Below are 26,415 nucleotides of genomic sequence, written 5' to 3' on the forward strand. Positions count from 1 at the left end.
GGAACAGTCCGAGTGACGTCACCATTGGGCGCTACAGTACGGAGTGCAATATGTCATTTTCATATTTCTTTGTTTTTGTGAAGAAAATACTTGTAGGCATGTTTTTCTTAAACTACAAATACCGTATTTGGACGTTTTCCACAGCGACTGTCCATGTGTCTGTATCACAACAAATGAAACACGTGGTGCAACTCTCACCTTGACAGTTCAGCACTTATACCAACTGTTCACAGCCATGCTTCCTTCAGCTGTCCACACAATGAACTATGATTTTGGTGATGCACTTCCGATTTTCAAGTAGGAAATAGAAGAATATATATTTACAGGGAAACACACACAATAATAGCAATGGAAGTAAAAATAAAAAACACTGTGTCGAACGCTTTAGGTAGTTGTTGAAACGTGAACTAGGTACTATGGTGGCCACAAAAGGTGAGCTAGAAGAGACTTGATACTGTACATATTTTAATGACACATGTACACAGGTGAGCATCACATGTTTACTATTTGAGTGAAAGGCTACAACACTCAATGAAACTCAGAAACCTCATCACAAAACATGTACTGTTATAAACAGCATATAGGATTCTGGTTCAAATGATCATGAAATAACTATTGACACACAAAGTAAAGCAAAACAAGATTGACCAATTCATTTCAACACTCATTTATGCAAGCAGTCTATTTGGAGCTTCCCCCTGGTTTGGCTTTTCCTTCTGGCCCTTTGACGACGCTCAGGGGCTTGTGGAGGGATGAACTCGCCTTCTGCGTTACCTCCTGTTCAATTTTGTTCCTGATGGCAACCTCAAGACCCTTCAATGAAAATAAAATAGGACAGCACTTTTTGTAAGGCTTGTGCTGGCAAAGACAGATACAGTGACTGAACAACAAACCACATAAAAACAACACAGGAACCACTACTACCCAAGTCTTGAGGCATGGATATACTAGCTGGCAATGGCAACTTATTTGAAATTATTCTAGATCCTTTATTTATTGCTGTGTTTGTTTCATATGACAGCTACAGGGATATCGATGTTTCATGTTGGCGTAGAGACGTAATACATGTTCACAATGCTACCATATGTATTTCCAAGTGCATGTGAGTGTTGCATGAGCACAAGAAGTTTCCACATCTCTGAAAGGTTTCCACAAAACATTACAACATATGAACATACCATAGGTTTCCACATGTGACACAGGTTACCAGGGGAGAGCACAAGTTTCTTCTAGATTATGAAGACAGCTATGCTTGCAATCTAGACGTAGACTATATATATATATATATATATATATATATATATATATATATATATATATATATATATATATATATATATATATATATATAAACCTCACATGCTGAGGATACAACTGAATTTAAAAAAAGGCAAATCGATTTAAATCTTTTCACCTGTTTGAGCTTTTGTTGTTGGACCACTTGAGCCTTCTTGGGAGCAATGATCCTTCCTAACAAACAAAAGACGATAAGTTAATTAATATTGACTTTTTCCACACCACAGAAAACACGTAGAACCAGAGTTTCAGATCTGACAGTCAGCACAGTGTTGTTACAACGAAACCAACCATTGCTCTTCCAAAGCAGATGCTTAAACAATAAACAAAAAGCAGATGGGTTGACATTAAAAAATGATGATACAGTCAAGCGGCACAGGAAATTAAACCTCCACATAATCGTCTGACGTTCCAACTACTGTAAACAACGTGTCCATGTTGTGTCACATGCTGGATGTTCAGCTGGTTACAAATAAGCGCATTCCATACGATATTATAGCATTTATCAGCCCTCATACCTCCTTTCTTTGGGCCCTTCACGTTCCTCTGTTGATTCTTTTTGGATACTCCCGGTTTCTGAGCTTTAAACTTCTTCGAACCTTGAGCCATTGTAGCTAGCTCAGAAGTAAGTGCTTCGGACTTCTTCTTCTACGCCAGGATATTATTTAAGGACGCGACTCTATTCCGCCACCAACTGGCGAGGAACACTTAGTGGCTGAAACGTACGGATGTCACGTTTGTCGGGACCGGTACCGATACACATTACGTTTTGGTACTTCTGAACTCTTAGAAATTAAATGTGTGTATTTTCCATTAAGTAAAATGAAATAAAGTAAAAGGATACCTCTTGAATGAGGCCGATTCACACTTGCTCTTATTCCAAACAAGAGACTGTTGTATTTCAATGTGAATTTATTATTTTCTTTGAGCCAGGGTGAAGAAACTCTCAATCCATGACTGATCATTTTTTATTGATATAGATATATTTTGGGGTAAAAAACAAAAACAAAAACACATAGCTGTTACAAACTGAACCCAACAGGTAAGTGACTCTTCAACTACATAGTTCAACTTATAGAGACCATATGATAAACACTCCTTACATGAATATTGCAGGCCGGTGGAAATCCTGCTAAATACTCATAACCCTGACTGTTGAGTAAACATGTGGCTGGATTTGACACAGTTGTGACAAAGGTACTTTGGGTTATAGGTACTAGGGTAAATATCCATGTGAAAGGGGAGGAACACAACATTACAAGTCAGCGTTTACACTCTCATCTTGCATAAAGAATGCGATAGCAACTTCACCTTAAAGGAGCCAGAAAGACCAGCACAAATGCCTCAAAGTTGTACTGTGCTTAACAACAACAAAACACAGCAGACTAAACTGCCTCTGCTGCACAAAAGAAGAATTTGGCTCCAATCTATTACCATACACAAGCTGGAGTAATACTACTTTGGCAAATCTCAAAAAGTACCACCACAGGTTTGTGCAAGATACAAAAACAAAAAGAAGAAATTTGGTTAACATGTTGTCACAGACACTTTCCCATCTGTTAAACTGCAATCTGCATGTGAACTGTTCATGCATTTCGGTGTCAGAGTCCATGAACGCAGACGTAGAGGTAGTGTGTATGGTCGAGGAGGCCTCCCCTTTGTGGTGCTCTAACGGTCAAACCAAAACACAAGGTTCTGAAACCAAAACTACAAACCACAACCAAACAACAGTCTTCTCAAAGAAAAGGTTTACAAAGACCAGTTGCCATTACGAAAATGGAAATTGCTACATGTCTTAAACATTTAACCCCAAAACTGTACACAACAGAGGAATAAAAGTGACTACATTATTGTGTCAGTGTGTCGTGTGTATGTGTGAAGGAGCGTCATCACTGTGGAATATGGGAGGTGGGGTCATGCACAGAGGAAAACGGACGATGACAGTGACTTTTTATATGTATAAATATCTTAAATACTGCAATCGATGTCCTAGAGCTACTTTGAAGAAGTTAGAAAGCAAGGTTGTGTGTTTGTCAGTGGTGAACAAGACCTTTTTATTTAGGAAATATTTACAAATATTTTTTTTGTATTGAAGATGATCCAAATTCTGCTAGTAGAGCTACTAATTTTTGTTAAATGTACCTACTCATCATGGAGGTCTACATTTAAAAAGTGAATGGATTGACAGGGTGAGATGAGGGGGGAGCGTGGGCTGATGAAGTTTAGTTACTGCGCATGTAAGGCAGCGAGCTGTGAGACATTCAGTACAGTGAGAAGCTGTTTCAGATGGGTATGGCAAGTCTGCACTCATGGTAAAGGTGCTTTGACATGCAGGCTATGTTTTTAAATCAGAAAGTGAGGTTTCATTTCAGATTTGAATTTCAATTTGAGACCACATTTGTTGGATTAGTATCCGGGTCCATGTTTGACTGTTTGCAGCCTCTGTTACAACAGATGGTCATAATGTCCAGAACGCATCAGCGTCAGAATCAGTTTCTGAAAATATCACCTCGCTTGGAATCTCAAAATGGAACCAATAAGCACATTCTGAACTCAACATGAAGGCATGTTGTACGTTGCCTGGATTCAGCCCAGACAGGATTATCTGAGGTCAATGTTACATTCTCTATTTATGTGGGGACGACCAGACAACACAGGTGACTCACAGCATCAGTTCACCCCAGAATAAAGAGGGACTGCTTTGTGTGCAGGTTTGGATTTAAGACTACAACTGCCATCAAACACATGGCCGGGGGAAGGATTCACAAGAAATAATTTGGGATAAAAAAAAAAGGCGAGAGATTCATAGTAGTTAAAAATCAAAAATAACCATTTTTATTTCTAAAGAGCAACCAAGAGCTCCAGAGAAATGATGTTGCCCCTTAGTTCAGATACGAAAGAGATGACTACAATTAGAGTTCAAGAAGAAGCTGCACAAGAAAAGGATCTGCAGGAGCTCATGTTAAAAGTTTATTTTGGGGCAAACCTGTATTTAAGAACAGCTGTTTTGGCAAAAAAAAAAAAGGGACATGTCTTTTTCTTCTTTTTAACAATCCATTCCAACTGTGCAGATGAGTGAATGTCAGTGTGGATGAAGAACGTAACATACACGAGCACATCATGAGAAGCATGATTCCATCAAATATAACCAGAAATATTGAGATACAAAAAAGAAGTGAGGTATAAATACAGCCACGTTTGTCTCCAGGCTTCAGCTGACCAACGATGGCCCAAATTCCACTGGTTCAAAATTTGGCCACAGGGGGGGAAAAGACTTTGGATTAACCCCGTACAAAAGAGTATCTACACTTGAAAAAAGAAAATAAATGTTAATATAACATTTCAATGTCCTCTTGTAAATTTAACAACCACTCATTTGGTTAAAATACTAGCAGGGGTTAGTTTTCTACATATGTACATCCTACCTGCAGGGATCATGTATATTTACAAGTGGATAGCAGCATTTTAGAAACCAAAATCACGACTGGTTATAGAATATGTCACTTGTTTCTATACTTTTGGTAGTTTACATGCCCTGAAAAATCACCTCGAGCTAAAATTTGTTCAGAGTTGGAGCCCAGCTGAGCACGACTCGTTGTCAAAGAAGCCTTTGAGAAAGAGAAAGGGGCGTCGAGAGAATGACGAGGGTCCGACAGACTGGGGGTGAGATGAGGAAACATCTACAAAAGTAGGTCAGTAACAAAACCGACATATTATTCCGCACCTTTAACTGTGTTTGTGTGTGCATCACTGGCATGTCACAGTGACCGTGCAACTTAAAAAAAAAAAAAGAAAAAAAAAACAGACAATGAGTGTGGGATGAAGCTAGTGTCTTTTGAAAATGTGTGGCCTTAAGGTGCCATGATCCACAAGGACCAGCAGGTGGTGGTGCGGAGCTCTAGAGGGCCGTGAGGCGGCCGGTTAGCGCTGCCTGGAGCTCTGAGGGGAGGAAGACCCCCAGCTCCGTGATGATGCCTCCGGTGATGAGCTGATGAGGGGTCACATCAAATGCGGGGTTCCAAACTTCCACACCTGCAGACAACAACAACAAGATTACATTCAGATTTTCCACGAGGTTAAGTTTAACTTTTCTTTTTTCATGCATTTCATTCATGATTTTACAGTCTGATACTTGTAAAATGTACAATATTCCAGTTAGATCACAATGATAAGTAGCTCAACAAATGAGAAAAACGGAAAAAGAAAAAAGAGGAATGAATAAATGAATAATAATAATGGATAAATAAATTAAAAAAAAAAACTCACACACATACAGTGCCACTTTGGCTGCCAGATACTACTCAACAGAGTAGTATAAACAAGATAAACCCTAGATTAATTCTGAAATCTGCATATATATGGGATATATACACAAATAGGCATCTGGATTGAAAACAGAATCAATTTCAACCCAGAATCTCAAAGGTCAAAGTCAGGGAACTAGAGTGGTTATTTGACAATGCTTCAGAAATGGTGCTCAGGTTCTCTCAAATTTATCTATCTTGTAGGGTTTACTACATCCAAGTCTTTCCAATTGAATAAAAGACACCATCTTGCTGTGCCAGTGGTCAAAAGAAGGAGGCTGACTTGATTTCCACTTGAGGAAAATGGGTTTCTTTGCCATCACTGCACCCAAATTTAGGGCATCTTGAGATGCATGAGGCAGACCAGAAGTCTCCTCAAAACATCCGAAAATGGCCAGTTCGAATTTTGGCTGAATGTTCCTGGAGTAGGTCTGTGACAAGCGTTCAAATATAGTGGACCAAAAGTTGTGTAGAGGTGAGGTTAAACTTGATGTGATCGGCAGCGACTGCGTAATTATTAAAAACTTAGAATATATTTTTTAATGTTTGTGTGGCTGATATTCATTTATTCTCTTTTTTTCCTACGCTACTGAAAGCACCATAGCGGTCCTACGTTACTGATCACACAACACATGCAGGAGAGCCAATTTGCTGCAGTTAAAGGTCATTTTTTCAGACGGGAGATTCGCCGATCTCTGTCTGTGTCCGTTAATGGAAACACCATCATCCCCTGCCACCCTGACTGATAAATACCCGGAGACCACCCTTTCTCTCCGCTTTCCTGACCACTCAGCAGAAATATTGCTTTTTAAAGGAGGACAAAACAATGCCGTGCACAAGCTGTACAGCATGTGCCATAATGAGCTATATTTTGTTCACACGTAAGATCACTTCTGTGTGTGAAACTTCAGACTTGCGTCCCAAAGTGTCACACTCGCCATTTATGTGGCAGTAATCCACATTTCGCTACTTCAGCCATATGAAAGTAGATTTATTTCAATTACTTGATTCTCGTACCTTAGACAGGTTCCACAGTGACACACAGGGAACACAAGCAAACCAGGCTTTTTGTCTTAGGCACTTTTGTCGAAGGAAATAAATATGGCGTGAAAACAGCACAGATAACAGACAAAAAAGAAGCGGCGGACTGTTTGATGAAACTTAATGGAACCTGTTAAAGTGTTACACCGACAACTCAGTCAGCCATTAAAAGACTCGGGAGAGAAGCGGAATTTTAAGGAGCAATTAAACGTGCGAGTGCCCGTCTGTGTCTCTGGGGATCCACGCGCTTATTGAATTAGTGCACTTTAATTACTCTGATGTCACCAGTCTGAGTCGCAATTGGAACCCACTGACTCGGTGACACACAGGCTCAGACTCACGCCGCCCGACCCGCGACATGACAGTCCAGCGTGAGATCGACCTGCCAATATAAATAGCTCCTCCTCTTAATTTGATCAGAGACTCTGTTTCGTCTCCTCACTCTCCCAGTCTAATAACCCAAAACAGCCATGAAAGCCCAATTCAATAAACTGCAAAAATAACTCCCTCTCTTGTCCCCCACACTCTTCTTAGCGCCTGTTTTTGTTGCTTCCCCATCACGTTTGAGCCCGTCTGTAATTTCATGTGTATCACATGGGCCTGGCTCCTGAGGAAAATATATATTAGCATGGACAGGTAGACGCACTTTGATAGGCTCCTGCGTTCATGAAGATGGATACACGGATCGATTGGAAAAACAAAAGAAATCTCCATGACCAACTCTCCTTCATGGTCACACACCATCTCCATGATTACAGTAAACCTGTCTCAGAAAGTGCAGAGTACCAACCCCAGACTGTCGCGGGGAAAAGAGTCGGCTCCATCACTGGACCTACGTCACGCCCACTGTAAAACCCTTGTGGACTATGTAGGATTGAGGGTCAAGTTTGTGTTCAGGAAACACATGAGCAGAATGGCATAAAGAAAATGACTGGTCAGGGACAGTCTACATTTCTACCATATGATGCGGTAAAAGTGTGATTTAAATCCTCCCTGCCCACTTTCGCACCCACTGCACTCAAGTCCCAAAGGCCCTGGTCTGTGTAACCACCCCACTTCTTTAGCTGCATTCTGGGAGAATGCCACAGAGTTTGGAGGGAACATGACAGAGAAAGAATTAATGAATAAGCAGGAAAATGGACAGAAATAAATATTTCAAAGCCCCTCATTTTGGCGCAGGTTAAAAAGCAAAGTGGGAACGACAGATGGTGAGCGAGCAGCGGCCCTGATGAACTAGTGGAGTCGCTCGAGTTTGCAAGGTTCGGACTGACGGCAAGTTTCCTGAAGCTAATGCCTTGTGTTTGTGGAAAACAATGATCAGCGACGATTCTCTTCAGTGTGAGACTAAACTAACAGCCATCCCTCCCACAATCAACAGCTCCACGCTATCCCCAACATCCCAGCTACAGAGTCTAGGCGTCACCTCTGCACTTCATTATCACTGCACTCTCAAATCTATCACACAACCCACTCTGCACATTTCCTTCCTGCACATACCTGTGGAAAAGCATCAACATCACCTCCATCTTGGTTCACAGCCTTGTCACCTTTTTTTGTTTGGACTTTGACACACCCTTAGTGTGTGTGAGCTTGCATAGCTATACCTGCGGGGACCAATTCTTAGAAACACACCTCCTTGTGGGGGACCTTATGCTATTTGCTTCAAAATACCTGGGCCATTTTAATTGAATTTAAGTTTGGTTTGGGTCCTTGTTAAGGTTAACCATTTGTTTTGGATGGTTAGGTTTAGGCATGAAAGTCAATGAAATGTCCCCATAAAACATAAATACGTGTGTGTTATCCACTGCAGTCCCTCACCCCAGAACAACCCTCGACCACACTGATAGTGTTGGCCCATCATCTACAGCCTCAGAGGAGCCATCCTGAGCAGGTCCTACTTAGCTAGCAGCGCTAGCATGTTACCATCTACGACATGGATCCTGCAAGGAGTGGTTAAGGTTTGAAAAATGTTTTGGACTAGCTGCTCTGATGATCATGTTTCTGAACAGATTTGTGTTACCTTCAAGTGCATAAGCAATGTTGTTACCTCGGAAGTGGGAAGATGGAGCTGGGAATGATGCCACAGCTATTGGACAATGGCAAAAAGAAACAAGGGCCATGGTTGGTTGGTCCTGGCTTCCCATTGAAGGGACAACATTTACCACTGATGAAGCTTTATATTCAGGATGAGCAAGGTAAACAGATATTGTTCATATCCACAATAGTCAAAGGCCCATTTACTGTCACTTGTCTATTAGAGTTTGGACTGCATAAGGCATCACAAAGAAGTACAAACACAACAATGCTCATGAGCGTTAAATTCAGTTACTACAAAACACTGGGACATTTCACTTGTTTGAGAGTAGAAAACCTGACCACAGTCAAACTTAAGCTGTCAATCAAAATGTGCTTTGATTTTAACTTGCACCAAACATGATACTCGTCTCTTATCACCAGCAAGTTCCTCTGAGCTGTTGTGAGTATGTTAAATCATTTGTAAAGCCCTCGTTCGAATGTTAGCATGCCACACACCCAGCAGAAGCCACTTCTCCTACCTGGAGCAGCAACTGGGACTCCGTTTATACTGGTGAGCTCCTCTGGAGGGCGAACTTCTATAATGATGTCGCGGCCGCTCTCCAGGCTCAGGTCGCATGACGTGCTCGGTGCAGCCACGTAGAAAGGAATCCCATGATGCTTAGCAGCAATGGCCAGTTGGTAAGTGCCCACCTTGTTGGCCGTATCACCGTTGGCGACCACCCGATCTGCTCCGACCACCACAGCTAAGGAGGGAGCGACGCGTTTAGGAGGGAAATCAGGAGAAGAAGCAGACAACGGATGAGGAAGGTCACACACCTGTGATGCCCATTTCCCTCATTGTCAGCGCCGCCATGCTGTCTGTGATGAGTGTGGCTGGGATTCCCTCAGCGACGACCTCGTACGCCGTCAACCTGGACCCCTGGTTATAAGGTCGGGTCTCTGTGCAGTACACTCGCTTCAGTCGACCCAGTGAGTGTAGGCTTCGCACCACCCCTGCACACACATGAGTGTTAGAGCGCCGGCAGTCCATTGTTTTGGTATTCCATCACTCAAAGCTTCAACACAATAATACACAATAACTGGATCTAAAGCAAAGATACTCTTCAAAGCTCCATAACGTCCAAGGTTTCTATTGTGTTTTTGAGTGCATTCAGAAGTTTCAGCTTGAATGCCATGTTCACACTCACCCAGCGCTGTGCCGTACCCGGCCGTGGCCAGCGAGCCGGTGTTGCAGTGTGTGAGAATGGTCACCGAGTCCCTCGGCACGCCGGACAGGATGTGCTGGGCGCCATAGTTTCCGATCTTCTTGTTGTCATTAACGTCACGCTCCAGCATATCTTCGATCCAGGCGATCACACTGCAGAGCGAAACATTGACTCAAAGGCTAAAGAAAAATGTTCATCTGAAAGGTTTGAATAATGAAACCAACAATCAGTCTTCTTAAAGAAACCAAGCGTTACCTACGAGTTATTTCTCCCGATACAAACCTGCTTGTTCATTAACTTCTCCAGTTATCGGTGAAGCCATTCTTAAAATCCTGAAGTTAAAGGAGCACTGAATTCAGACGGACCGGAGTGTTAAACTGCACTTTACAACACTCGCAGCAAGGCTCAGCGGCAGCTCACACATATTGTATAGCGTGTGGCAAACACCCCTCAAGGTGTTTCTTTCTTTTCACACTAAATTAATGAAGTGCTGGGTGGAGAGTCGTCTCCATTTTTAACTTGTGATCTGTTAAGAGAGATCTGCAGCTCACTAAAGTGCAACAAAGCCGCAACACTTGCTGCATCCTTTCTCTATTCTGAATGACGGCACAACACTTGACTGGCTGTCAATAAGTCACGTTGAAGGCTACGGATTTATGATGGGCAGCTGCATCCAGTCACACAGATGATTGACGCCTGGTAGATACCAGGCCACTGCGGTGGTGTAGTTTGGTCTTTACTGGTGACTTTAAAGTACTTAGATTATACCCAGTCGACTGAAAAAACTGTGGCATTTTCAGAAGATTGAATACAACAATGTCACTGATGAATGAGATATACATCACCTGTGCATGAGAAATCTCATAGTTGGTGGTCTTGCCGCCACTTATAATTTGAAGTACATGTCATTAATCTTCTTACAATCTAATGGTACCTATACTGCCAAAGGACTTCTTTGCAATATTGTGAGAAAATATACATATGCTCAATTATTGCGATACATGTTCCAATATTTTTGATGAAAATTACAATCCTTGATTGTGTGATATTGTCTTGATATCAATATTTAATACATAGATACTTGGACATGTTGCAGCATTTGTGACATGTGTTTAATACGATCGTTTTCTATCTCTACACTGGAGCTATTTTGGTGATTAGTGACTCATTCCTCTGTTGCAGTGTCAAATTTAACTGAAAGTTTCACTAGACTGACGATAACAATAAACTTGTACTGGACCCCATACATTGTCTAATTTCCCCCCTTAAAATCATGGCTCAATTTCAATATCTTGCTGAATTTACAACATCCCAATGTATTATATTGCCACTCCTGTATCAGAATACGTATCGTATCACAAGATACCTGCGTATGCCTGTGTGTCCTCAAGAATGTGACTACATTTTGTGCGGGCCTCCTGATATACACACAAGCAGAAGTGCTTGGAAGAGAGAAATGAGAAAAATGGGCCATGTGAATGGGGGAGCAGTACAACAGTCATTGACTGGACTGATACTGTAATATCGTAGTAGTGTCGTACTATTGATCATTTTTCCACAGCATCACTAGCCCCAAAAGGGAAGGATCCCCTAACCAACTTCACCACCTACAAATGCATCTAACACATATCCACCAGAAGACAGCACACAACTCAACGCCACCAAATCCTACCTTTCTCTCAGCTGCTCCGAGTTCTTCTCCATGCTCTCGTTCTCTGCAAACTCCATCAGCTCACGTGCTGCCCGGCCCATGTTGACAGCAGTGGGCCTGGCTGAAGTCAGGCGGCACAGGGACTCCCTGATGAAGGTCACTGGGTCATCACCACCGGCACCTGCCCGCAGCTCCACCGCCAGGCTGAGGCAGCCGACGATGGCGATGGCTGGGGCGCCCCTTACCTGTGGGGGGGGAGGAGGGAGTTAGAGAGGACTGACCAAGGCATCCACACCGGCAACACGATGAAGCCAAGGCAGGCTCCCACGCCCAAGGAAGTGAAGGCAAGCTGAGAGGGCATAACTTTCACTTCCATCTAGATTTCGTCGCATCAGCGTTTTTGCGACTAGAACACTCATCAGCCATTCTGGAATTTTAGATCAGTATTCAGAAAGCACAATTACGCAGAGCACATTGAAATGGAAGGAATTTATCTGCTCTTAAAAAAAAAAAAAAACCCTCAGTAATCCACCGCTAAGCTTGTGAGGGTGTCTCTCTCCGTCTGTCTTCCCCATGATGGGGCGGCCAAGGTGTCCCACAACAGCCAAGGGAATGGATCCAGAAAGCAAGCAAACTTTTTCACTCTTCAGGGGAAAAGACCTGAGCCCAAGTTGTGACTGAGTGAGATCATCTATCAGTGAGGTCATTTCAATTCCTAATCAGTCACCATGACATCACCGCCTCCGATCATGCCACATTCCTTCAGTCACCAAAGCTGATGGGAACTTGCGCAGCGTGCCCCTGAACCCTGGCTTCATTTTTTCGGGATACAAAATCGGAGGGGTGGGGGGTGCGGCACCAGATCAAATCATGAACAAAAACCCGGCGAGGGTCATTAATAATTCATCAAATCTCTCTCAAAGAAAGAGGTGGAGGAGCGCGAGTCTCCTGCAGAAGAAGCCCGGGTCTGGAATTTGGGGGAGGATGGAGCTGCTGCAGGTGCATCCAAACAAAACAGGGCCGAGAGCGGCGGAGGGAGCACAATGGAGCCGGGGAGACACGCACATGCGGCGGGCCTGCAGGGCGACAGACTGCCGCGGAGGGTCTTACCTTCATGGACTTGATGGCCTCGTAGGCGTCCTGCACCGAGCGCACGTCCTCGTACACCGTCTGGTGAGGCAGCAGCAGCTGGTTGAGGATCTGCAGAGACCCGGCCCGGTAACGGATCGCCTCCAGCGTCATGACCGAGACGAGGACTACACACACACAGACCGGCGGAGCTCGCGCGCGCACACTTTCACTCCTCTCGCGGCCTTGCTGTGGGATTCCACGCGCGGGGGACACGTAGAGTGGGGCGAAAACGTGCAGACGAAGGAGGAAAGAAAAGTAAAGAGGAGGAGACGTGCCGAGCCGAAGAGGAGTGAGAGGAAGAGGAGGAGGAGGAGGAGAGCCACGAACCTTCACACGCTGACAGGCAGGCGGACACGGAACCACGTGTTCAGCAGCAGGAAGTCTTCGGGTCTGAAGCTCCGCCCACCTGCTGGCTGTCCAAGTGGATCATGTCTACGCACCATCCCCCTTCTCGGGTGCCTTCTCCCCTCTCCCCCCCCTCTTTCACCCACATACATCCCCCCACACTCTCCTCACATCTTCACCCCTATTTGTCGGGAGTCGTCTCAACATTCAGGAGGCCTCTTAGCATATAACCCCCGAAGGAGGTGGTGAAATTATGGCAGGTTGTATCGAGCCATCTTGAAGAAAGACTCACCAGATGGCTCAAGGTTTCGATCTTAAAACATGTCATTTCTGCTCAAGGCTGCTTCTAGAGAACAGTTTCAAGATCCAAACATTTGTCATATTGCCGCGCTAAGAAGGACGACCTGAATGAAAGAGAACCTTGGACCCCTGTCCCCATCTACACGACCGATTCTCAAATCCCATTGGAGATCAGTCATTTGTGGACATATTATTTGGGTACAGATTTCAATAGAAAGACAGTAATACAGTGGATCAGAAATGCATCCATCAGAGTGACAGCTGGTGGAGAGGTTTGGAGACAAAGTTAAGGAGGCCAGAAGGAAGAGGAGAGACAAGGGATGAAGAATTTAGGAGATGATGACTACAGAAGATAAGAGAAAGTGAAGAGAGGACACAAAAGAGATCGGTGGGAGAAGGATGGATGAAATCCACTTGCTGTGGCATCAGAATGAGAATCTATGATTGTTTATTTGTATTTCTTATTTTAATTTGTTTATTTATAACAATAATAATAATAAATATTAATATTATGTTTTGTTCAGTATTGCATATTGTTCCAAAGCACTTTGCTAGTTGGTGGGATCCTCACTGACCTTGGCAATAAAGCTGATTCATGGAAAATGGGAGATGGAAAAAAGAATGAATCTGTATCTCAGGCTTCATGAGAAATAAGAAAAGAAAGACTCGTGGTGGACATTCCTTCAATCAAGACAAACACCAGGTCATTTCTCCCTTTTATTCAAGTCAGCAGACTCATCACATAATGAAAGCAAACTCACCACCGCTTAAAAATAGAGATAGTGTTTCTGATCACTTTGTCAATACAAATATATACATGTATGTTGATTTCCAACGACAGAACAGTACATACCAGCGGATTTAAAATCAAATAATGCAGTTTTACCTGGATGGAGTGGGGGAACAAGACACGCTATGATGTCATGGAGTGAGCCTTGTTTCAGGCCTTTGCAGTTTGACTAACGTCAGTATACATAAACATTTTGGGTCATGGCGACATGACCATGCAAAGATGACGTTAGTGTTCCTAAACTGCCCTCAGCTGGCAGAAAACACTGACTTTTCTCACACAAAAGACGGTGTGAATACAAATTATGGTAACATAAAAATATTGAGTGCTTTGAATGGATATAAAATGAGATAATAGAGATATAGCTGAGCACCCAAATATATCCTGTGACAATAGGAAAAAAAAAATCAGAAAGCTGAAGTCAAACTGTCGTTGCTGTTAAATAACATACAGTTAAGGCTCCTTTAATACAAACGTACGTGAGATGAGCCACTCCAGCCAGGAGAAGATGACATAAGAATCCAATTACACCAACACTCAAGCAGTCACAGTGACACATCTCTTCTTGAGGGCAAACGGTTTGGCTGCTGCTGCGGAGCTCTTTGTCACCTCAGACACCAGAGTCTGTCCATCACAGCCGTTAATTATTTTGTAATTGACGGCACATTGGTCTTAAGTCTGTCTAAGAGTTTAAAGAAAATCCAAACAGAACGGCGCATTACTCAAAATTTGGAATAATCTCCTGCCCGACACGAAGGAATTAGAGTGGAGAAAGTGCAAGAGAGGGAGACGACAATGAGGAAAAAGCTGATGAGGAAGAAAAGGAAGCAGCTTTTGCAGAGCTAAGCCGCCGCCGTATTCATGGCACGCTGTTAACACCACCCCCCCCTTAAAAAAACCTAAAGGCGACTACGTCTGATCTTGGCGTCTCCTTGGTGACACAAACACTAATCCCTCATTATGGGATGTTGGCTGTGGCACCCCCAAGCCTGTTTTCTTTTTTTTTTTTTTTTTTTTTATTCCCATATCACACCACTCCAAATGGTGCAGATTACTGTAATCTGTGAACACTGGAGCAGACAGATTAGATTAGGATCAATGCACACATTATAATGCAGGAAAAGAGGTTAAACAGACCTTTGTCCATTGGTTAAACACACTTGAGAATGCAGTGACATATTTGGTCATATTTCATCATTAAAAATGTGATACCCAGAGTGAACGCCTCAGATCAATCTGTCCCTCAGTCACGGGGGGGCATTTAGAACACAAGCATTTGCAGCTGTATATGATTGGTTGGTTTTTTTGAAAGATTGTAGTGTTTAAGAGAGTCCTCATGAGAAACAGCTATATGATGGCGTTTCAGCTTCGATCATGGCGCTTCCGTTTTAGGGAATCCAACTGAAGGAGAGAGAAACAGAAATGCTGGGCAGCATTCACACCACTGTTATGAGACAGATTAGAAACTCACCTCATTCTCAACCATCTTCAGCCGGCCGAGTGCATCCTTGGCAGCGTCCTTCAAACAACATTAACGCACAGTCACCAACCATTCAAGCCCCACTTGACCCCGATCTCGTGCTCACCCTGTTGTCTTGGCTGGAGTATTTCTTCACCGAGTCAGTGAGTCCTTGGACGAACCGGCGTAGAACGTTCTCATACTCTGCAGATGACGCGGGTGAGAGGGAGCAACCAGATAAGAGCCCTTCGCCTCAGTATGACACGTCAGTTGTGATACCTGAGAGCAGAGACGGAGAGCCGCGTTCCAGCTGCGCTTTCTGCCACTGCAGTCTGTGTATGATCTCTTTGTGTTGATGGATGAGGTCGGATGGAGGGTCGCGGCGGTTCTTCCTGTACTCTGCAAGCTGTGGAACATAAACGCTGTTAGCACTGAGCAGATGCTGAGAGGAACACATGCAGGAATCTCACCTTCCTCTCCAGCCGCTCCCTGTCGTAATTCAGAAGACTGAAACTATGGAGTTTGTATCGTGGCGGAGAATGGTCTTGATGGCTGCTCCTGCTGCTCGATTCATGTCTGGGTTTGGACCTGGGGGATGGCGCCTGGTAGGGGTTAAAATTAGAAGGTTAAAAACTTCATCCACAGGTCCTCATCCTCCCATCAGTAAACTAGTGTCCATCACGGTCCATTTCCCACTTCTAGAGTTGCAAAGTGTGTCAACTCACCCTCTGCTTCTGCCTCTCAGGAGGGGAGAGGGAGGAGACGGGCTCCAGCACCACCCATTTCTCCGTCACAGAGTTGAAATCCACTCCAGATATTGGCTCTCTGATCTTCACCCGGACCTCCAGCTTACCACCTGTTGCCTTACGCCCATCCATCACCTGAGAATGAAACTTTTCGCAGTTACACAAATACCGTGTGCCTGTGAAAAACCTCAAGACCAAGTCCTACATCGATGATCTCTCTGAGGTCACAGTGGTTCTCCAGGGGCTCCAGTTTGAGTTGAGCTGTCCCCACCAGCTTGTCAGTTTTAAAGAGGCCACTGTAAAAAGGTGAGAATGTTTTTATTTTTCACCGATAGACGAGGAAAATCAGGACCAGACATTACCCTTTGTGGGTGATTTCAAACTTCAATCCTTTGGACTGGATCACACGCTTGAATCCTCGGTGTGACCGGTTGATATTGAGCTTGAACGTCTCCTTGAACTCCGGGTTAGTAGTGTTTTTTATCGTTGCGGTTTTATCCCTCTGAGCCTCCTCCTACACACACGCAGGCTCAGTAACATGAATCAACCTTGATCGGAGTTCAACACTCACCGAACTGGGAAAGGGAAACTCAAACTTCACACTGGCGTCGAGATCATGAGGTGAGACACCTGTGGGCGGAGGTGTAATGTGAGCGTGCGTAAACATGTTGTATAAGGCATCAGTAAGTTACCCGAGGGAGCTGGGAGGTTTATGCCTCTAATGATGTACAGCATCATGTCGTTGGGGGCCAGGTTTTGGTAGGTCCTGCAGAGGATGGAAAATTTGTTTTAAAATGGTACCCGCCGTGATGGTCCTCATCAGGCAGAGCCGGCAGCACAGCACTGTTATTTAGCCATTAGCGCTGCGAGATGGGAGTCATGATGAGTCACTCTTCTCACAGAGTCAATCTATTCCAGAATACATTATTTCAATGAAGACAGCAACATCCCTGCTAATGGTGTGTATCTGGAAGAACATGTTTAATGACATCCCTCATTTTAAGCTGAACCTTTAGGGGAAGTGCGACGGTCAACACTAGCTGGTTTGTCTTTCTCTGGTGGTTTAGAGTGGATGTAACAAAATGAATCCCCGCTGATGTATGTGCTGATGACTTTTTTGAAACATAACTGATACAGTGGAAAGAAACTCTGAGTGGGATCTGGGAAAAAAATCTAGTTTTCCAGAGTCAATGTTTGTGCCGTTCAAAAGAGTTAAACTATTCATTTACATTCACACTTAAACACGTCATTACATAAGATGATCCATATCTTGATCATGGGGGGGGTGCAGCCGGAGTAGAGGCCTCGATTTCTTTTTCCAAAGACATTTCAAGGACAACTAAGAGAAAATCTCTCCACTCTGTCCTAGGGCCGCCTTTGGGCTTCCTCCCACATCACCCAAGGGATGAGTTCAGGGGTCATCCTTACAAGAGTAGCAGTGGTTCTGCTTTGAGTCTCTTTGAGCCGGGTGTACTCTTATTGAAACCAAACGCTTAAAGAAATGGGTTTAAAAATGCCAACAATAATATCATATGCCCATTTCTGGTCAGCAACAGAACCACAAAACCTCTAAATGTTCTAAATATAGTATTAATTTTGCCAAATTCATGCTTTGGTACACAAGTTCCTTATCATTGCAGTTAAACATTGACACTAGAAAAACAAGCCAGTCAATAATAACAACTAGAAAGGTACAGTGACAGCACAGACCTCCACCAAGTCACACGACCATTCCATTTTGACTCTAATATCATTGTCCTACACATATGTTAAACATGTTTTGTGTTCAACATCCAGTGTGAAATTTGCCGAAATGGCAGCAGGGCAACAGAGCTTTAACAAATATTGGAAAAATGCAGGGAACAACTGAGAAAACCTTTAAAGCATTTATAAATCTGCATTTAGTTACCACAGTCACAGGGAAATAGATCTGTTTCAGCGATTCCATACTATGTTGTGTTTCATTAAACCATTGAATTTCATTGAATCCAAATGTCCATTATCTGTCTAGCTTTCTAAATAGCAAGACAGCCAGCTAGATAGCTAGAGTTCAAATCCAAAACTGCTGTAACCATGTAATAATAAAAAAAAAAAAAAAACAATGTTGCAACTGACTTGACAGTCTTAAAGGTCCTCTCCTCGGTGCGGCACTTGGGGACGGGTTGGCCTTTAGAGTACGCATTCTTTAAGATCTCCACGTTTTTACCGCACTCCTCAATGAGCCTCTCAAACCTACAGAGAGGGGGAAAAAAATGACACTGGCACCATAAACTATAAGGCGGGTGCCTGAGGTTATATTTACTCATCAATATATATGTGCTGAAGGAAAACAGTGATGAGTTAAATGATATGGAGCGCTACATGAAAAAGACTACGGAGTAATCATGTTTTAAATGCACACTTTAAGAAAGACTTACTTAAGAGCTTCACCCACGTCGCCTAGCTTTGTAAACTCCTGGGAGTTATTGAGACATTTCTGTGAGTCAAAGACCAAACAAAGCAGCATTAGTGGAGGGGTTTGACTTCCATTTAGAACAATTAGATGAGGAAACTTTGACACCTCGTGCTGCTTCCTCAACAGCTCCAGGAGGCCGTGGAACTGTTCACTGGCGCGAGCGGAGTGAGGTGAGGAGCGAGAATGACCCAGTGAATACTCATTCTCGCTGACTGGAGTTACAGGAACCTGTGAGAAGGCAATTGAGGGGAAACATGAATATGCATCTTTCTTATCATTTCTTACTCATGAAGCCTGAACAAGATTTACAAATAAAATGCTTGAATCAAACGTGTTTTTTCTGAAGGAGAAGAGTAGGGCTGTAAAGGTTTTACTATTAATTAATCATACTAGAGGTGAGTTAACAACACATTTTGCATTTGTTCTCTATGCAACATATGGCAAAGGAAGATTTAATGAGTGAACTCAGGTTTAGTGCGCTTAATTGAGATTACAATTTTAATCTAATGACAGCCCAAGAAAAAAGTTGTGATTTGTATTTCAGTTTCACCCTCCACATGAAAGTGAATGAGAGTCTTTTGTTCTGTTCACTCACATTGTTTTTCTCATGATAAAGAAAACATAAATGTAGTTTCTCAAAGACAACCAGTAATTTGTCTGTGACTATTTGTTCATTTTCCTCCATAAATCTAAGATCAATGGGCAAATTAATTTAGTGAAGTTAACTGTCGGGGCTGTCTAAAGGAAGATTAGAAGATTTGAGATAAAATTGAATTCACAATCTAATGTGACTTTGGTTTTAATGATCATATCAAAATGTTTTCATTGTCATCAATGTAAAGTGTTCATATGTTACATGTGATACAAAATAAAAAAGTAACAATTTTTTCCCCATACTTTTCCAAAGTTTCAGTGTATAGTGTATTTGTTTCCTTAGGACCTTGACTACAGCAGGTAGCTTTATATTTGCAAGCCGTCGTGGGCTACAGCGAGGATCCTCGGCTGTAGTTCTTCCACCACCTGTTTCAATATTATCTGCGGTGTTTAAGGAGCCTTCATTACATCCTCTCTGATTGCTCGATGGTTTGCTTCCCACCATTTGATTTCCATATCAAACGGTACACAGCCTTCACCAGCTTTGCTTGGTCATCATTCCAGCCCGGACCAGTTATGAAAAATTATTTCTAACTTTTTAAAAGAGCTTTTTTTCCCTTTCACATCTTAAGATTATGAGTATTTGGTATTTTGAATGTCAGTCATGACAATTTGTGTTTGTACTGCATTGAAACTTAAAACAATAAAAACAAAAACAATAAAGTCATACTGAAGAATGTTGGTCAAATAACACTTTATATGAAAAAAAGGCTGTGTAATTTTATGGCATAAGTACTTGATGATTAGATTGTCATTAAAAAATCCAAAGATGGAAAACTTTCAAAATCCTGTATTAATATCTAATTCCTGTATTTAATTAAAAGTAAAACCGAGTAACCCCATGTGCAGAGGATAAAACGTTCATATTATTCAAACCAAACCAAAAACCAAGGCTCTCGCAACATATGAGTGACTTGGCTAACAACCTTGGTAATGTCAACAGGGAATCCTGACTTGGCAGCAGTGATCATGGGGTCCAGTCCCTTGGCGTGTCTCAGGTGCTGTGTTGCAGCTGACATGTCCTGGACACCAGAGCACAAAAGCAACTTAACGGATATCAAAGACTTTCGTGATGTGAGAGGTGAAATCCAGACGCACCTTCAGCTGCTTTGAACGAAGCGCAGCTCGCATAAACACTTGCCGCTTCAGCAACAGGAAATCTATTTGTTGCTGGGCTAAAGGGATCATTTGGACAATGATGAATTGGGAAGAACAATGATGATAAAATTCTTTCACAAAAGTAAACAGTAAACAGATACGACTCCAAGTGCAAGCAAGGCATTCTCCTATTGATCTATTAGCACACAGTACAATGCCTGCAATGTCCGAAAACTTATGTTGGCAATTTGATTTTGATTTTTCTTTCACTACATTCTGCCTTGGAAAAACAACTAATATGTTGAACCTTAAATACCTGCAAAAGCAGATCGGATCAACATTGTAAATAACGGAAATCTTTTTCATACTAAACATGCAGGGTTGAAAATTTTTTAACTATTGGGAAAGACACGTTGTTTTCACAAAATCAATATTATAGTTAAGTAAAAAAAAATAACTTCACCTTTAGACCCTGGTTTTAGGTTTGAAGTGGCTCCAGTTTCTTGAGCAGCTGGAGATTTAGCTTTCGGTGCAGCTGGACGAGGTGCAGGCTGCAGAGACAGTCATGGATGAGACTTTCATTTGGCTTTCCTTCAGCTTCCCTTCAGGGGTTTTTCATAAGTCTATGTTATACTGATCGTGAGTTCCATTCCTTTCTTTTGAAGCTAATTTCATCGGAATCAGGATACATTTTGGTCTTGACCAAGCCACATGTGAGAGTAGAGACCAATTGATAATAAATAATGCTGTGCCTCATGGTAACAGACAACTAATGGTGCCAGAGCTTCCTGACTTAAAGCTGTGGGTTTCAGGCTTGCGACTGTGGTCTTGGTGTGCATGTGTGTGTGTGTGCGTGTTTTAAAAGCTTTTTGAAGCAAATCCTCAGCGTGATTTGGCCATTTATCAGAGCGCTTCTCGTCATGCCTACCTTGGCAGCCTCTTTCGGTTCGTCCTCATCCTCTGCGTCTGGATCCTGATTAACCAGTTTCATGGCGTTCTCCAGGACACCGATGAAACTCTGCTGTTCACTCTCTGAGCCTTTGAGAGGTGGACAACCTGCCAAAAGCACTAACTTTAATAAAGACACCGCAGTGACACACAGGACATTGCGTACCTGGAGGGATTGGAAGATCGGACAAGTTGACATTCCGTCCGGCTTTATGGGCTTTCATGCTGTCTTGGTATTGCTGGCGACAGTAGCGAAGAGCATTTTAAAGTAAAACACTTAGTGACTTTTATTCAGAAATAAATGATTAGTTACTTTGACAATACGCAGGTGCATGCGAGCTTTCCTGTCATCTCCTTTGCTTTTCGCAGCCTCTGCAGCCGACTTGTAGATGTCCATCCGTTGCTGCAACGCTTCAGCCACACTGGTTGGTGCAGGCAGTTCTTTAAAGGCACATATATACTTTTACATTCTACACGGTACATCTTCACTGCAATGGTCTGATCATACCAGATTTATCTGTCTGGTTAGACGCAGGGGCAGCAGGGGAAGCCATCGGGGAAGCCTGAGTAGGAGAAGGTGAGGATTGTACGGGTGCAACATCTCCTGAGAGGATATGAGCACAGACGTTTGTTTGAATCCTTACAGTGAAGAGGCGGATATTGATATAAAACCACATCTCACGGCTTATTTAAAGGTCACATGACTCGTGACTTTTTAGGAATTGACATACATATGCTGTTCAAGAATGAAAAGACAGCAGCTTCTGTTTAGATTATAGACCAAGTGGAGGAGAATGCCAAAGAAAACACAAAGACTGAGACTGAGTATCTGAGTAGCTTCCTCACTATATAATATATATATATATATATATATATATATATATATATATGAAGAAGAAACAAATAGACTATAAATAAATAAGGAAAGCAGTTATTCCCCAAATTTAGTTACCAACTATGTATCATGTCGCGCAAGGTTTCGATTTGGATTTAAGTTCAGTTTTCCGTGATGAATACTTCAATACAGTAACAGATAATTCTATTAAAAATGAGATGCCCTTGTCGTACATTAAATGACTCAGCAGCATGCCCAGTGTGTGCAACAGTCAATAGTTACACTCACCAGGAGGTGGCGGCAAAGAGTCCAGATCGAATGGTTCTCCTCTGTCTAACGCTTCCACGTATGAATCGAACTTCTACAAAAAGTAAAACCAGTCGAATACAATTGCATTATTTCAGTTCATATTTCATCACACACTTCATTCTCATATTTCACATTGTATCTCTGACCTTGGCGATGACGTAGAAGTGTTTGGCTTGTCCAATATCACCACTGTGTTTGGCGTTTATGGCAGCCAGCTTGTACTCTCTCTGTCGGGACAACACCGCCTGCTTCACTTCTGAATGAAGAATTACAGGAAGACAGGGTCAATGGCACTCTCAGCAGCATTGTGGAAACTTAAATAACTTGAAAAGTGCATCAACACATCAAATAATAATAATAGAAATAATAATAATCAGAAGAAGATAAGAAAAGTGGAGGACAAAATGCAATTGAGCTTGTTCCTTCGTAACACATCGCTGTCGTCTTATGTACCTGAGTCCCCAGCATCTTGCACATTGGGGGTGAGAGGAGAGATGGCAGGAGTGTCAGGTGTGAGTGCAACAGTGGGTTTTTGTGGCGGGGTCAGATGGAGCGGCTTGATATTAGAAGGAGCTGGTGCGGGCTCACGGAGAGGCTTCTGATTAACAGGAGGAGAAGGCACCAGCGTGGGCTCTGGAGGTTGTCGTTCTTGGATTATTTCTGCTTCTGATGTCGTGTTGCGCTTTACACCAAGAGCAACAGGAGGCGGGATCTCCTGCTCGTTGACAGGTTTTCCTCTCTTGGCAGACGTCAGCATGGACTGCAGCGTCTGCCATTAACAAAAAGACAGTCAACACAAATGTCTCCCCTGAATAAAAAAAGAAAATAAAAAGGTGAATAAAAAGGTGTTTGGTTTTTTTTTTACCTTTAGACCTCGCTCAAATCGACGAACTTTACTGGACTCCCCCGAAGCCTTTGCATTAGAGATGGCCGTCTGGTACATTTCTATGCGCTCTGACAGCAGCGACTCCACCCCCCCTGCACCACTTGGGGCAGTGGCAGGAGAACTCTGGGATGTTGCTTGCTTTTTAGGGACACTTGGAGTGACAGCTGGAGGGCTTGCAGCAGGGGTTTCGTCTCCATCATCATCATCTTCCAAAACATCATTCAACTCTGCCTGTATACACAAGCAAAGCTCACACGTCAGTAAAACTGTACTAAAGGAGTGTGCTGTTGGATCTGAACATGTGATTAAGGGAGACGAAAGGTTTGAACTGACGCAACAGCTTCATGTGAACGCAACAACAGGAACAGTTCACACTTCATCTGAGCTCTTTATATGGTGGACAAGGAACGGAATGAGGCTGCTCAAAGACTGGAACATTTGCAAATCTGAAACATGTGACTTTCTCTCTCATCTGACAAACCAACCAGAACATCCATTCAGCCCACATTGAAGCAGACTCCCCCTTTCTCCATCAACTCTTAAGAAATATTTGCTCTTTTCAATCTAGATAAGCTATTGCTACTTCAGTTGGACATCTGTAAAAAGCAGTCATGTGAAGCTTGGGTTCCAGAAAATGTTGCTGATTGGAGTATTTACCAGCAGGTCTTCATCATCATCCACGTCTTCATCATCCATATCTTCATCGTCCAGGTCTTTCATGCAAAGAGCTGCCATTCGCTCAATTTCAGCCATGGCAACCGGAGCTACACACACACACACACAATGTCATTATGGTCAGCAGCTTGTTTTTTCTCAAAGGTCTGTTATCTGCACACCATTTGTGATACAAGTAAAACATAGATGAGGAAAATGAGAATCCACAAACTTCCTCACCCCTGCCTGCTCCTTCTTTCTTCCCCCGTGGTTTTTCTCCTCCCCCAACAATCTTTAACAGTTCAGCCTCAAGCTCATCATCATTTCCGACATCCTCCATGCCTCCATCAGGGTTCAGGTCAAGAAGCAGCCCCATCTATAAAGGAGGAAAAAAGGGGAGCACCTAAAGTTTATTCAACTATTTGGCTTCATGATTTAGATTGGAGTTTTCTGTGACAGAGAATTGTTGTTTTAAATTCATATCTGGTGTCCTAAATGATGTGACTTTTTTCTTTTTTCACCCTTGTTAAAGGAATGTTAACAGCTTTGAACAAATAAACTTTCCTGATGGACAAGGGGAAAAATTGCGGTCAAGCGTTCCAAAAAATTTAGAAAGAGTAATTGAAGCAAACAGTGTTAAAAGAGAAATAGCATTAGCAGAATAAGAATACTGTGAGAATATATGATAAGAAGGAAACAATGTCTAATATCAATACTATATCTAGCCATCAAGGTTAGAGACAATTTATGAAGTAATATACTGAAGCTATAATTTTTTTGGCCTGAAAACAACTGAGTAGTGCAGATACAAACGTGTTCAGCAGTGGAAATGGCTAGTTACCTGTTTGGCCCGTGCTGCACCCTGACCCCGGTTTGGGGGGTTCCGACTGCGACTCATTGACGTAACTAGATGGATATAAAGACAAAGTCAAAGTCATGGTTAGGAATAGACTACCTATGTTGGTTAACATTTCCTGTAAAGCTCCAGATAAAGTCTCAAATTTAGATATTAAAATGAGCCCACCCAAACAACGTTACCTATTTCTGATATTCCTAACAGCATGTTAAGACTGTATATAGTAAAAGAGAAGCTAGAAAACTATCCATTATATATAATAGTGCAACAACTACTTAGTATCTTAGTTGGAGTGGAGGATAGTATTTTGACTTAGCTACTATGTACTCTCATTCTGGCTAAGTGACCTGAAAGAGTCTATTCTGACGCACACATTTTCCTGCTGAACCAGTAGTCTCAAACATTATGACTTTTCATATTAAACTGAGACCGCTGCATTTCAAAATAGAAAGACAGAATAGCTTTGTCTGCAGCAAACAGCCCTACTAATTTCTCTTAGGAGTCACAAAAGGTCACATTTGATTCGCCATTTAAAGACAATTGAGATTTTTTATGATTAATATTACAAAATTAAAGTTACCCCTGCTGATGCCCAAAACAACCTAAGAATTCTAGCTCTGGACAATGCAGTGATTACAATAGATCTTCTAATAAAGCAAAACTCAAATTTGGATTGAAATCATATTTCATTGAACAAAGATAAATAAACATTCAGAGTGTTCAAGTGTTTGTTAATTCCACTTGTTCAACTGAGCATAACCAGGTGTGCCAAACTTATTATATAACATTTAAATATTATTGAACCAAATCTTGTTCCATTAGTTTAATCTAAATAATCTAGAGGTGAATTATATAAATAAATAATGCTTAGATGAAAAAAAAAGAAGGCATCAGGTCCCTTATGACTCAGCACTTGACATAAAACTAGTTTTGTGTCAAGCAGCAGGTATCTGCTTCGACACCATCGTTGCTCGTGTTATTGTAACATACAATACGACTTTGATGACTACAACAGTTTACCATGCTAATGTGGGGTGTTAAATGTAGAGACAGTCACACCCTCTTGTTAAAATTGTAATAATACAAACGTCTGCGAAACATCATTTTGGCTCGAGTTGTGAATAAATCAGCTAGACACAAACACAGTCAACTTGTTTTTCATATGATCTCATTTTCTGAATTCAAACCCACATTAGTGTGTAGCTTCACGATAGCGCTGAGTTTATGAACAGTCAACAACTGGTTGTTTACCTTGTCAATCCACGAGAGCGACGACTCGTCTGATAGTCTAAATAAGTTGTCAAATGCTAAGCCGCTGCTTTCAGTTTTTCTTTGTTTAATGCATAGAAACAGAAGGTTTGTTATGGTTAATATGTTGTCGACCAGGAGAATCTGAATAACCCACTTCCTACATT

General features: G+C 42.4%; 3 protein-coding genes across 3 annotated transcripts; all 3 read right to left on the bottom strand.

Annotated features, from left to right (window-relative positions):
• Window positions 1-478: 478 nt before the first annotated feature.
• Window positions 479-1,961, bottom strand: LOC128753998 (UPF0390 protein zgc136864-like). Its single transcript, XM_053856272.1, has 3 exons — window positions 1,815-1,961; window positions 1,415-1,470; window positions 479-813 (listed from the first exon to the last, which is right to left on the bottom strand). Exons 1-3 carry the CDS (start codon window positions 1,903-1,905, stop codon window positions 682-684), a joined length of 279 nt encoding a protein of 92 aa, XP_053712247.1. The 5' UTR covers window positions 1,906-1,961; the 3' UTR covers window positions 479-681.
• A 247-nt stretch (window positions 1,962-2,208) lies between these two features.
• LOC128753982 (methylthioribose-1-phosphate isomerase) lies at window positions 2,209-13,037 on the bottom strand. The gene is made up of 6 exons (XM_053856253.1): window positions 12,645-13,037; window positions 11,556-11,779; window positions 9,866-10,035; window positions 9,495-9,671; window positions 9,197-9,421; window positions 2,209-5,328 (listed from the first exon to the last, which is right to left on the bottom strand). The coding sequence occupies exons 1-6, from the start codon at window positions 12,774-12,776 to the stop codon at window positions 5,195-5,197; spliced, it is 1,062 nt and encodes a 353-aa protein (XP_053712228.1). The 5' UTR covers window positions 12,777-13,037; the 3' UTR covers window positions 2,209-5,194.
• A 977-nt stretch (window positions 13,038-14,014) lies between these two features.
• On the bottom strand, window positions 14,015-26,414 carry LOC128753960 (coiled-coil and C2 domain-containing protein 1A-like). Its single transcript, XM_053856212.1, has 28 exons — window positions 26,252-26,414; window positions 24,986-25,050; window positions 24,385-24,520; window positions 24,148-24,254; window positions 23,470-23,721; window positions 23,058-23,373; window positions 22,751-22,860; window positions 22,584-22,656; window positions 21,969-22,064; window positions 21,774-21,901; window positions 21,627-21,699; window positions 21,441-21,568; window positions 20,976-21,063; window positions 20,513-20,589; window positions 20,341-20,436; window positions 18,866-18,988; window positions 18,723-18,781; window positions 18,421-18,537; window positions 16,998-17,071; window positions 16,877-16,935; window positions 16,668-16,819; window positions 16,511-16,601; window positions 16,285-16,440; window positions 16,030-16,161; window positions 15,839-15,965; window positions 15,687-15,763; window positions 15,572-15,619; window positions 14,015-15,501 (listed from the first exon to the last, which is right to left on the bottom strand). Exons 2-28 carry the CDS (start codon window positions 25,040-25,042, stop codon window positions 15,463-15,465), a joined length of 2,991 nt encoding a protein of 996 aa, XP_053712187.1. The 5' UTR covers window positions 25,043-25,050; window positions 26,252-26,414; the 3' UTR covers window positions 14,015-15,462.
• Between the last annotated feature and the right edge of the window lies 1 nt (window position 26,415).

This window comes from Synchiropus splendidus, chromosome 2 (genome assembly GCF_027744825.2).
Source record: "Synchiropus splendidus isolate RoL2022-P1 chromosome 2, RoL_Sspl_1.0, whole genome shotgun sequence".
NCBI lineage: Eukaryota > Metazoa > Chordata > Actinopteri > Syngnathiformes > Callionymidae > Synchiropus > Synchiropus splendidus.